Raw genomic sequence first — 13,344 nt, forward strand, 5'->3', positions numbered from 1 at the left:
TATATATATATATATATATATATATATATAAGAAATAAAAATAAGCAACTGAGATAATGTTGCACACCCACTGATGACTGGGAACTGGCTGCGGTCAGAATTAACCCATCACATTCAAATTTATGTTGATTAAGAGTCCTCTACCTTCAATAAAGTTTGCCGAAAGGTTTTGTGCTAACGCTGACTGCTATTATGAACTGTTCATAATTCTCTCCTTTCTCTAAGGTCCCAGTTCCAGCTGAAGAAAAACAGTCCCCAAGCATGATTCGACCACTACCACCACCACGCGTCACTGTAGGTATGGTGTTCTTTTGGTGATGATAATTGTTGTGTTTGCATTGAACATACCTTGTGGAATTATAGCTGAAAAGTTGAACATTGATTTTCAATGGACCATGACAAATCTCCCCAAAATGAGTTTTGGTTTGATTTGAACAGGAGTGTGTAGATGATATTTATATCTAAGGTGAATTGGCATCTAAATGGATATATAGTAAAGATACAGATGAATGGATGACATTTGGATGTCAGTAGTTGGGAGAAGAAATCGACATGATATTTATTAATAGAATGGGAAATTAATAAGGTACTTAGGTAGAGATGCGCAGATGAATATAAGTCCAGGCGTAAATTTGAAAGCGTGTGGAAGTGCCATTGTGGTGGACTTTACAACGATCATTCGTTACTTACTGTATTATAAATTACAGAGTCTTTACAAGTGCCTTTTTTTATGAGCCGTGAAATCCCCAAATGGAGGAATGCAAGTTTTTTTTCACCATTGAATTTTCTTCACTGGCAGTCTGCTCCACGCTGCTGAAGTCCAGTGCCGAGATGTCACTAAACCACAACATTTTTCCAGTGTGGGAGTACAGACAGCACTAATGACAGAGTGATGGCTGAGTAAGAAGTAGGGATACGCGAGTAGGTCTAAAAGCAGAGACTCTTCTCCATACGTCTTTGTTTAAACGGGTGAGTGCGTGAATTCAAAATTGGGCAACAGAGAACATGACTGTATCATCCAAACAGTCGCTCCTCTTTCTGCTGATTCAGCGAACCGCAAGACCGCCTCCTCTGCTGCGTCACCCCATGCACATGGATGCAGCGATGCACATTAAAATTTATGGCATAGTCGTCTTCATCTTTTACAAATCCGATTTCTGGCACAAATTAAGCAGTAAATTGCATTTATGCATTCACTAAAAGGATCCAAACTTACTTGTCAAGCACAAAATAGAGGTCAAAAGCGCCTTGACAAGAACTCTCTTCCTCTTCCTCCTCTTCATCCTGAAGCTCTGGTTCTGCTCTGGCGGACGACGAAGTGAGTAAAAGTAATCCAAACAAAAGCAGAGCAAGAGACATGCTCCACAATAATCTTGGCACCATTTCGTCTTTGTTTACGGGGGGGGGAAAGTAGTTCCTCAGCGGCTTGGAAAAACACACACTGATACACAAAGTGTCCTCACATCCCACCAGTCAGCTTTAAAATGAAAGGGATGCAAGGCAGAAACAAAGAAAAAGTCTACTCGGTGCCTTTGCGAAAACGATTAAAAATGGGGGAAAAGTTTCCTGTCAGAGAGTCAAAACATGTTGAAAGTGGGGCAAAAAAGGAGGTGAAGAAGCGGAGCGTTGTTGGCACTAGAAGATCTGGGAACCCGTGGGACAAGCTGGACTCAAATGGACCGGGTTTCATATTTCATCTCGAGGAGGAAAGAACGAGAGAGAGGGAGCGAGGGAGCGAGGGAGAGGAGAGAAAATGGGTCAACATCCCGCATTGCTCCTCCTACGTCAAACGGAATCGAGCAAAGAGGAATGGCGATGATCCTTAGGAGCTGTGCAGAAGTGTGACCCTTGAACTCTACTCCCACTCCAAAAGAGTGTGCGTATATATAAAAACAACACACAGAAAAAAAAACTTGATTATTTTTATTAGTATTACTATTTGGTCCCAAGTAGGTTTCCATCACATACATTTACCAGCAGAATGGACAAAGATGATGATTATTTTTTTTACCTTTCACAATTTCAAGTATCCAATAACAAATCCCAGTTTTTGACAATTGGACTTTGATCATTCTGTCATCAACAATGAATTAAAAACTGACGTCAAAAGTCAAAATGTTCTACGTAGGTGAAAATAAAATATTATTCTCTTCTTAAAATACGTGCTCTCTTTGCGGACCTTTAATTGCCACACGATTCACTTCTGACCGGCCAAGTGCTTATTTAAAATGCCCTTAGCTGTTTCGAGGGCCGCCGCCGCCGAGACGGGTATGTGAGGTGCGATGCCGCTTCTCTCCCAGGCTGGTGCCAAGGTAGAGTCAGAGTGGACTGTGGGAATGCTGAGAAAGACGTTGCTGTCACCAACTTGGAAGGTCTTGGGCGGGTGGGATCCACCGGAAGTGGTCTCTCCCACTATCATAGCACGGCCAAGCTTCTTCATGATGAAGACGAACTCCTCTGCTGCCCCGGCCGTTGCTCCACTGGTCAGGATGATCAGAATCTTCTTGGACCCGTACCTGGGACCTAATCAAAAAGGACATTTTTAACACTAAGAAGTAACCAAGTATGAATGCAGTTACGGTAGATTGTGCAGGTCTTAAACTATTCCCTATCCAATTTGGGAGATTCGGTTAGATGGTTAACCACGGAAGGACTCTTGTGTCAGGGATCTCAGTAAAAACCTTGCACATGAGTCAAGAATCCAGGTTAACAGTACTGTACCACAGAGCAGCATTAAAAAGCGATGGCCCGATGCCATGTCCAATTACCTGTGAGTTCAGACAGTGTCTGGAGTTCTGTGGCGGTGCCAGACTGTCTGTCTGTCAGCGTGTCCAGTACAATCTGCTGGTCGGCGTCAAAGAAGTAAGAGCAGAAACCGGCGATCGCTGTTGTAGGCCCACCGAGGTTGTTCCTGCAAATAGTCACAGGTCATAAGAAAAGTATGATTCAGGAAAAGGGTATCTCAGGTTGTCTGCCATACAATAAGATAAGATGGTTTTACCTAATAATTCTTCCAAGAGGTTTTAAGCATCCAATCTTGAAGGCTTTAGTTGCTCTCCGTACATTAACCATCTATTTGGAACCTATTGCTGCTGGTTAATGACACCCATCAATTTGGAGTCATAATCCAACTATAGTGGAACCTCTGTACCTCTTTTTTAGAGCAGATTAATCGTAAAAACTGAGGTTCCACTATATATTTAAGTTGGCTGCGTGAATCATGACACTACCAATGAACATATGCTAATTATAGATAATTAAGAGAGAAAGGTGGACTACACCATGAACGAGGTGCCAGTCAGTCAGATGGCAGTTGTAAAACTGGAGTGATAAATCATCCCCTACCAAGTGGGTGGCATGGCTCAGTGGTAGAGTGGGGTTGTGGGTTCGAACCATGTCGAAGTGCCCATGAGCAAGACACTGAACCCTGATTTGCTCCCAGTGGACCTGGCAGCACCCTGCTTGGTAGCAGCCGACCACTGGTGTGTGAATGTGAGGCATTGTAAAGCGCTTTGGGGCACTGTATGGTGTAGTTAAAAGTGCTATATTAAAAAGCAGTACAATCCAAGTGTACGAAAGTGACAATGTGTACTATGACACTACCAATAGATTTGAGCTTATCCCAGAAGACGGGAGACCAAGCAGACTGTACCCTAGACTGGTCATCAGTCAATCACAGGACAATTGTGAAAGTGGAGTCATAGTCCAACTGCAACCAGCTTAGTGGACTAGTGGTAGAGTGTCCTCCCTGAGACTGGGTGGTCGTGGGTTCAATCCCCGGCCGTGTCATACCAAAGACTATAAAAATGGGGCCCATGTGTCTCTCTGCTTGACACTCAGCATTCCGGGTTGGAATTGGCGGGTTAGATTGCCAAATGATGGCCCCTGCTGCTGTTCACCGCTCCCTCAGTAGATGGGTCATATGCGGAGAACAAATCTCACCCCACTTAGATGGATGTGACAATCAACTTTAACCTTTAACCTGACTGTGTGAACCATGACACTACCAATGGGATGGAGCCTATCCCCAGTTGACATCGGGTGAACGGTGTACTAGTCTAGACTTTCATCAGTCAGTCACAGGGAGATCGTGAAAATTGAGTCATACATTAACCCCAACTAACTTAGAGTGAAAGGTGGAGTAGACCCAAAACAGGTCACCAGTCAATTATAGAGCAGTGATGAAACTGGAGGGATAATCTACCCCTTACCAACTGCACCAAAATGAACACTATCAACAGCCGATCCGACTCCATAAATAGAATGGTAGGTGTACTGAGATTGCCTAATTCCGGTCCTCGAGGTCCGGACTCCTGCACGTTTTAGATGTTTCCGCCAACTAGCACACCTGATTCATATAATCAGCTCATCAGTATGCCTGATAACAATCCTGATCTTGAGTATCAGGTGTGTTTGTAGGCGCAAAAATCTAAAACCTGCAGGACTCCGGACCCCGAGGCCTGGAATTGGTGAACCCTGCTCTATACTGTATATCTATAGCTACAACCATTTTAGCTTACCATCCCTATCATTGTAGACATTTTGAACAAATATTAAGGGTTGGCAAAAAATTACCCACCTGAGGTCAATGATCATTGCGTCAGTGTTGACAACTTTGCTCCAAACGTGCTCCACAATAATCTGGGCAATGGTCTTGACCTCTTCGAATTCTCCAAACATGTCAAAACGGAGGTAGCTGATGTTGTTCTCGAAAATTTCCGTGTGGAAGGAGACTTTGATGAGTTCAATGTACATCTCTAGAGTATAATTCTGAGGAGACAGACAAGCAAGACTTTCAAAGATAAGGAAAATGACAACAATGGTCAGTCAGTGCTCTGGGGTCTTACAATGGGTGGCAGGACTGGAATGTTGCTGGTGGTCTTCAGGTTCTTGTCTCCAGATAGGCTCTTCAGGTCTGCAGACAATTTCTCTTCAAGGACGCTTTTTGAGACAACCATGCTGTAATCGCCATTCTCAAGGAGCCCTTTAAGCTTTGATGCAACATCGGCACCTGTCTCCTCAAAGGCGTAGTTGTCGGCAATCAGGGCTGCCGAGCCTTTAATGATGGCAGGCACTTGGAGGCGGAGTTCAGCTATCTTGATGGCGGTAGCGAGGGCATCTTCTGCGTTGACTATAACATCAGGGGTGACGCCTGTTTGCTCCCAGGTTGAACCGGTGATGGGGTTGATGGACTTTGCGGTGGGCAAAGTCACATAGAAGTCCGTGTCGCCCACTTTGAATTGATTTACTTTGACCGAGCCCCCGGCGGTCTTCTCTCCAACAACGGTGGCCCTTTTCAGATTCTGGAGGCAGTACGCGATATCTTCCGCAGTGCCTTTGGTGTTCTTGCTTGTGAGGATGATGAGAGGTTTGGTTGTGTCGTATCTCTCACCCAACAGCGTGGGCATAGACATCAGTTTAGTGGTTGTATTTGAAGGACGGTCATACACGCTGTCGATGTGAATCACAGACTCGGCGGCGGTGAAGTACGAGACAATATAGGAGAGTCCCGTGATATCCCCGCTGACGGTGTGGCGCAAATCAAAGATTAGAGCTGAAGTAGGGAGAACTTTGTTCCAGACTAAGTCTACCAGCATCTGGCCGATCTTGTCAGCAGCCGCCTCCCCAATGATGTGATCGATTCTCATGTACCCGATGTTGCCCTCCAATATGTCCAACTTAATGGCGTGCTGGAGCATAGCGACGAGTTGCTCAGGGGGCAGGGCCGGCATTTGCGGGGCAACTACAGGGACGAAGTCTGGCTCAAAGGAGACCTTCAAACGTGGGTCACTGATTGTGGTCTGGAGCCCAGCGCTAAGGACTCGAGACAAAGACTCACCATCTGGAATATTGAGGACCTCCGTATTGCTGCTGGCTGCTGCGATGGCCTCCTTCAGCCCTGACAGTTTCTCTGGCGAGCAATAATTGTCTAGGACGATTTTTACCATGTCGACGATAAGGCTTGGAGGAAACGCTGCATGGGTGACTGCAACATTTTCAAAAACTAAAAGAAACGCCACCACAAATAGCGCCTTTGCCATTTTTGCCGGCTTCGCCACACCAAAGATGAGTGGAGCTGATGAACGGACCTCAACCTGCGAAAAGGTTCGTTGGCAAATGCCTCTGTTATGGCTGCACGATTTCTGTTAACACACTCATAAGAGGATTTACCCCATAATAAACCTCTAATCGTATTATACCTCCTGTAAGGCAATAACAAGCTCGCCAAGTGGGCGTAGAAACCGGGAAGCATTTCTAAAGACTCTGTATGTAAATTTAAACAAGGTATTTTGAGCAGCTACAGTATGCCAAATTAGCAGTGTCATTTGAGTTGAGTTATTTAAAAAAACTGGAAAAAAACTTATTAAAGAAAATTATTAACATAAACATTTCTGGAATGGCTTTCATCAGAAATGATGAGACGTTCTAATCTTTATAGTTTCATTATCAGTACAGTGTATATTTAACAACTAGTATGAGGCGCCATGCTTGTGTTTTTGTGTGTGCTGTGTCCCCCTCTGCTGGTCAAAAGTACAACAGAACACATCAAAACAGAATACTTATTTCTGCACATTGTATCAGTGACAAATGCTAAAATAAAATATCTTAAAAATGTTTTTCTTGAAAAAAATAATGTTTTTTTTCAGTTACATTTGGGGAAAAAGTGTAAGACTTTCTTAAAAATGCTAACTTATTGAAAATATTGTTTTCATTTGTTATAATATATCTCAAAAATGACACTTCCTTAAAAATATACCTCTCGACTATAAAATTAATCTAAAAAATAATAATAATCAGATAATACACAACACTGCTAAAATGAACAACTTGAAATATGACTGTTATCCACAAAACTATCTTTTAAAAAACTTACCTAAAAACACACTTACCTAAAAAACAACAACAACAACAAAACTAATCATAAAAATATATACTGGTAACTTATCTTTCTCCCCCAATTATTTTTGTATTATTATTATTATTATTATTTAAAAAAATATACAAACTTTAAAAAAATACTACAACTAATTTCTATGTGTCAACGCCCCCCCCCCCAATAGTTTATAGGGAGAGGAGTTTAAAAACAAAAATACATTTTAAAAAACGTTAAAAAACATGATGTATGCATCCAAGTTTTCACGATCTGATGTAATTTTTAGATCTCCACACAAGCAAATACAGGGATTGTGTTTAATTTCTTTTAATTGGGGACCAAACATCAAGACACTTGACTTCAATCAAGCAGGGGCTTAATTGGATCATTTAATTCCCAATTAATCTTAATAACTGATTTAACCAAGACATTATTTATTGTAATAAGGAAAACAAATTTCTGCTCCAAGGTCTTTAATTAATAGGCAGTTGATATGAAAACATCTTTGGGGTGAGTTAGAACAGCAATCAACTGACAATGGCAGCATTCCTGCTGATAAATGGACAAACATTCCCACAGACGCGCGTGCTTAAGCACTCAAATATGCTCAAAATCCCGAGCATACTTACATATTAGCGTATTACGAGAGCTCACGGCAGCAGTGTACTTTGGTACAGTTAAGTGGTCACGTCTGGGTCACTTCACAGCTGAGTGTTTGTAGACACACGGAATAGCTGTTCCTTCATGGTAGAAACCCAGAACAAAGTTAACTTGCTCTGTTTTGAGCTTGTTAGCTTAGTTGACAGAACTGGAGAAGCTAGTTTGGGTTCAGCTGAGGAACTCTTAGATCTGGATCCAAACACGTCTGGCTTATGCAAGCAACAGTCTTTATCCAAAAGTTACTAATCTTAATGCCCTAACTTTCGATATCACTTAGACTTTCATAACACACAAGTATAAAAAAGCTATTCTATTCTACCTTGCCTGATTGTACATTGTATACTAAATAACAAAACACACAAATGAGATGAGACCAAAATGTATATTAATTATGCGCATTTGCTCAAACTTGCAGGGCCCCTAAAATATTCAGGGATAAGTATGCACACATATTCTTTACTCGCAAGGCTGCTCTTAGAGCTGGGATAATCTTTTTAGTTAATTAACGTCTCAATTGGTACAGAATGCCAGCCGTCACGGTCGGTCGTTAATCTATTAAGCTTTTTAGCCTCCTGAGAGATTTAACTTGATAAACAAGAGTTGATTATTATGTTTTCAGTTTGACCTATGTGATGGCTCACATATTCACATCAGTCCTGTAAATGTTAAGGTTTTTTGGGGGGGGGGGGGGGGGGCTGAGCTGGCAATGTAGTGGTTCACAATGCTGCATGACATAGGATCATTTTCTACTCATTACCAGTTATCCTGCCATTAACTAACAAACCCAGGGTGAAGTCCGCCTTCGACCCACATCAGGAGTCCTCCTCGTTTGTAGTGGTTCACTGATTTTGTGCAGTTCGTGAGGGATCAATTCCTTGGACTATTAACCACACAATCTTAAGGCAGTTCTCAGATTGGACTCATTCGTTGCCAATGACGACTATAGACGTCAACGATCCTTTTTTTACTGGATTGGCAGTGAATGAGTTCATCTGTGTCCTAACAATGACATGAAAGTTGGCTATGTGAACTACTACACTACCAATGGGCTGGAGCCTGTCCCAGACGACTTAAGGTGAAAGTTGGGCTACATTCTTGACTGGTAGCCACACAATCAAAGGGCAGTTGTGAAATTGTAAAGTTAATAATTGCTCACACAAGTACATGAAATTTGGCTTTGTGAACCAATAATCTCCCTTCTGAAACAGCTGTAGTATTCCAACCAACTTTCAATCTACCACATCCTCATAGTTTCAAAATTTCTGGTGACCAGTCCATGGATTGGTCAGCATTTCACTTGTTATCATCTGGTGTGGTGTGTGGTGGTTCACATTTGCACTACATTCCACTAAGTCATTAGGGGTATGTTCCTGATACATGATATACTGTATTATCCAAACATTATGGCCAGTAATGACTATTTTTAGCAGACTAAAGATGACAACAAAATTGAAAAAAGATACTGTCATCTCAATTGTTTTAATTAATACACCGTGGTACATAATTTAATTTTGCAATGTTTTGATTTATTTAATGCTTGGACAGTCCAAGATTGATGATAATTGATACAATAGAAGCTCTCAATCTTAACCCAATCCTAAATACCTTTTTTATGTTAGAGGGGTGTCAGAATTAAACAGTATTTTTAAAGTTATTATTTTGCACAGTATTTATGTATTATGTCACTTTTAATTAGGGATGTAATGTCAATATCGTGATATCGCGATATTAAAAATGCCACAATATCGTCGTTGTCATGTCACATTAAAAGCAGCACATACGTTAAGAAAAAGTCAGGTTGATTTCCATTTGTGCAGTTTTACCACCCTCTGGTGGCTTTTTTTTGGTGTGCAGTTTAATTTTCACAAGGCATGTTTTGGCCCTTCTATGTTTAAAATCCACGCTAATCGTCAGACGAAGGGGAACGTAATATGCTTGTGAACCGAGTCAATATGTGGAGGAACTCAATGTGTGCGTGCAGTAGCAAGTAAGTGCCTCAATATTAAGTGTTGTTAGAGACTGTAGGTTGTTTATATGCATTGATGTTATGTACAAAGCACAATACTGTTTTTTTAGTATGAGCTCTCTTTTTTTTTTTACAATACGGTGACCTTTTTTTTTTTTTATCGCCAACCTCCCTACAATATCGTTATAATTATCATATTGTGATGTTTGGATATCATCATATCCCTACTTTTAATCATAAAATGTAAAATATCCAGAATCATTTCTGATAATTTCCTAATATTATGCACTATACAGGACTATGTACAGTAACTATTAATTGTCCAGTCCTAAGTGGCAATGATCTGTTGACTACTGAACATATTCTGTCTATTATTATACCGTAGTAGGAAACTATATATTGAAAATACAAATGTACAGATTTACATTTACTCATAAAATACCAGGGCACTATAAATACGGTTTTAATAATAACAATAGCATATGTAATAGTTGTGTTCTTTCTGACTACCTGCATCCACACTCTGCCACCTTCATCTCCTCATACAAGTATCTGATCGTGACCAGTCCGTTCTCCTGATACATGACAGTGATGGGGTCAAGTTTGATGGGGACGCAACACGCCATGTTGGCCTTCTTGGGGTTCCGGATGTTCATCAGCGTCTGGATGAGGGCGTGCTTGGACGGGGTGGATTCGTCTGTCAGTGGGTAGTAGCACAACCCCCGACATTCAAACGCGTCGTATTCCGGAGGTGCCACGATCCAGCTGTCCCAGCCGATGTCCCTGAAGTTGACCTTGAGTGACGTGCGCCTGCAGTATTCCTGCTCCGCCTTTCTCCTTTTGCGACGATACTGAGCACCGGGAATCTGGTTGGCCAGATGATCGTCTCTGTTCCAGTTGGACTCCTGGTGGAAGATGGTTTCTTCTTCATGGAGGATCATCTCGCTGAGTTCTTTCTTTGCCTCCCGTCTCCTGCTGCCAACGTCGTCTGAGAAGACGATCAAAGCTGCTGAGGTGTTATCGCCCACTGAAAGACTCAAGCTCAAACCGCCATTATCATCCTCACAGTCGTTTCCGTCTACCACAACATCAAATCCAGTTATTCCATTGCCTGACACCACTCCGCTTTGTACAGCTGAGGTGACATCCAACGTCACCCACATGTTCTGAGAACCTGTCAACTCTTTGCAAGCCAGAAGCTGCGAGATGGATTTCGAACCATCGTAATCCGTTTTGTAGACATTGACAGAGGCGGTGAAACTGTGGGAGGTCACCCTTGACCTGGTGTGCTTGAGGAAGAAGAGTTGTAATTCAGCGGTGATGACCTTTTCATGGCTGGGTATGCTGATGTTGAACAGCAGCCTGTGTCTTGACTTTGGCCCGTTTGTCACAGAATGTGTGATATCTGGAAGAGAGTTATGGACAGATCAGAAGAGTCATGCTAAACATGGCTGGTTGTTGCATGGAGATAAACGGTTATGGCAATGCACAACACTGACTATTTTAGAACTTTAGAAGTTCAAGTATACTGCATTTTCCAATTCATTCATTGAGAAAAGATGAATGACACTGAAAGAAATACGCAGAGGTTTTTAAACACCACTGTACATCCAGCTACATTTAGCTAGAAAACTAGCATGCTACATATTAGTAAAAAAATAAAATAAAATAATGCTTTATTATTTTTGTTTTTACATAACTCTTCTAAAATATATCTGTCAATTCTTGGATAGAAACCAAATTTGATAAATGCTGTATATTTCATATTTAAATTGACATTTATTAATACAATTTACTACTACTGTACTGTAGGCTACTGTGCATGCTAACAAACTAGCATGCTACATATTAGGGAAAAATAATAAACAAACAAATGTAATATTATTTCTGTTTATGCATAACTGTTCTAAAATACATCTATGAATTCATGGATTAGAAACCAAATTTGATAATTACTATATATTTTATATATAAATAGACATTTATTAATACAAACGGCTGCTGTACTGTTCTGTACATGCTAGCAAACTAGCATGGTATTGCTACATATTAGGGAAAAATAATAAATGAAAGAATGCAATATTATTTCTGTTTTCACATAACTTCTAAAATACATCTATGAATTATTTGGTAGAAGCCAAATTTGATAAATGCTGTACATTTCACAATATTAATTGACATTTATAAATACAATTTACTACTACTGTACTGTAGGCTACTGTACATGCTAGCAAGCTAGCATGCTACATATGAGGGGAAAATAATAAACAAACAAATGTAATATTATTTCTGTTTATACATAACTGTTTTAAAATAAATCTATGAATTCATGGGTAGAAAGCAAATTTGATAAATAATGTATATTTTATATTTAAATTGACATTTATTAATACAAACGACTGCTGTACTGTACTGTACATGCTAGCAAACTGGCATTTCATATTAGTGAAAGATAATAAACAAATGCAATGTTATTTCTGTTTATACATATCTATTTGAAAATACATAAACTCTTGGGTAGAAACCAAATTTGATTAATACTCTTTATTTTACATTTAAATTGAAATGTATTAATACAAACTACCACTGTAGTTGAAAGGCAAAAAGTCAACATTTAAGATAACATTCTCTTCTTGTCAATATGATGATGATGTACTATCAGTTTTGAAATTAATCAGTGATTGATTGACTAGACAAGGAAGTGAAACCATATTACAATTTGTCCAACTGTAATCAATCAATAGATGTCTAACTCATTTTAATAACAAGTCAGTGTTCTTTATGCAACCCTCCAATTTAACTGGAACAGGAGATAAGTCAGAACGGTGGAAAAAGTTTTGAAATGATTTATCTTAGTCCATCACAAAAGCCTGGCATTTGAACAGGGCAGGGTGTGTAGACATTTTATATTCATTGTATTTCACATCTTCCAATTTGCATGATTCGTTTGGCTCCGAAACCCACCTAAGGTTTTTAACAACACTTTGAGTTTGACACTTTCCCAACGTACCTTGGACACTGAAGCTGCGAATAACATCATACTGAGGGATGGCCGTGCTGTCTGATGCGTACTTGTTATAGAGCTCCATCATGAACTGAGGCGGGTCAATTTTCCCGTGCGCCTGAGGTACATCGGAGAGATTGAGTTTCCTCAGGAAGTCCTCTTTGATGGTTCCAAGAAGATTCGCCATCCTTGAGTCCACGTCTTCCTCTTCTAGGAGATCCTCCTGTGTGGCGTGCCGGGAGTAAAATCCCTCAAGGTCACCGTCGTTGTAGATGTCGTTGCCGAGCGGCTTGCAGGTGCACCAGCCTGTGGAAAGCACCAGACTCAAACACACCTGGAACAAGAATCTCCTGGAGTTGTGCATTTTTTCCAAACAAACAACTTGCTAGCTTTTGTGATGGCAAGGTTGGACAAAGCAGATCCTCAGTGAAAGGACCATAGCAGTGATGTCCACTCCCATGCTCCCAAGAGTAAACACAGAGGCGACTAGTGTCAACCAAAATAGTAGCACGGCCATGCTTATCACCGCCATTGATGGCTTCTTTTAAGCTTTGTTATCAGTGGAGGGCTTGCCGCTAATGAAGACAGTATAAACACTTGACGGCGATAATGAGGGAGGTCCTGGAACTGGCGAGGTTACTAACGCACAGGGTGAAAGTGTCAAGGCCAACGGAAACAATAACAAAGAAAAAGTCTATTAAAAGAAACACAAAGTGCTTTTGTTACCACACTAGTTGTCATTTTCACGGTGCACAATAAAGCGAACCCCCACATAGCCGTGGTTTCGTGTATTTACCATTTTTATTTTTGAACCTATCCTCCATTATTGACTGAAAAACT

The 13,344-nt window shown here is 40.8% G+C and overlaps 3 protein-coding genes and 1 long non-coding RNA gene across 4 annotated transcripts in view; 1 reads left to right on the plus strand and 3 right to left on the minus strand.

Annotated features, from left to right (window-relative positions):
- The window catches only part of antxr1c (ANTXR cell adhesion molecule 1c), a 28,042-nt gene extending 26,236 nt beyond the window's left edge, over positions 1 to 1,806 (minus strand). Inside the window, exon 1 of the mRNA XM_086065350.1 lies at positions 1,217 to 1,806. Coding sequence (XP_085921476.1) covers positions 1,217 to 1,383 — 167 coding nt within the window. The 5' untranslated portion in view covers positions 1,384 to 1,806. The remainder of the gene's footprint in view (positions 1 to 1,216) is intronic.
- The window catches only part of LOC147156998 (uncharacterized), a 99,498-nt gene that overhangs the window by 31,764 nt on the left and 54,390 nt on the right, over positions 1 to 13,344 (plus strand). The window contains exon 4 of the long non-coding RNA XR_015091879.1: positions 226 to 298. This is a non-coding gene — a long non-coding RNA (uncharacterized LOC147156998). The remainder of the gene's footprint in view (positions 1 to 225; positions 299 to 13,344) is intronic.
- Positions 1,909 to 6,147, minus strand: rbp3 (retinol binding protein 3). Its single transcript, XM_086065349.1, has 4 exons — positions 4,848 to 6,147; positions 4,580 to 4,770; positions 2,769 to 2,911; positions 1,909 to 2,523 (listed from the first exon to the last, which is right to left on the minus strand). The coding sequence occupies exons 1-4, from the start codon at positions 6,039 to 6,041 to the stop codon at positions 2,198 to 2,200; spliced, it is 1,854 nt and encodes a 617-aa protein (XP_085921475.1). The 5' UTR covers positions 6,042 to 6,147; the 3' UTR covers positions 1,909 to 2,197.
- Positions 8,154 to 12,952, minus strand: gdf2 (growth differentiation factor 2). The gene is made up of 2 exons (XM_086065351.1): positions 12,511 to 12,952; positions 8,154 to 10,905 (listed from the first exon to the last, which is right to left on the minus strand). The coding sequence occupies exons 1-2, from the start codon at positions 12,866 to 12,868 to the stop codon at positions 10,007 to 10,009; spliced, it is 1,257 nt and encodes a 418-aa protein (XP_085921477.1). The 5' UTR covers positions 12,869 to 12,952; the 3' UTR covers positions 8,154 to 10,006.

Source organism: Leptonotus elevatus, chromosome 20 (genome assembly GCF_054856555.1).
Source record: "Leptonotus elevatus isolate MCC_2025b chromosome 20, RoL_Lele_1.0, whole genome shotgun sequence".
Classification (NCBI taxonomy): Eukaryota; Metazoa; Chordata; class Actinopteri; order Syngnathiformes; family Syngnathidae; genus Leptonotus; species Leptonotus elevatus.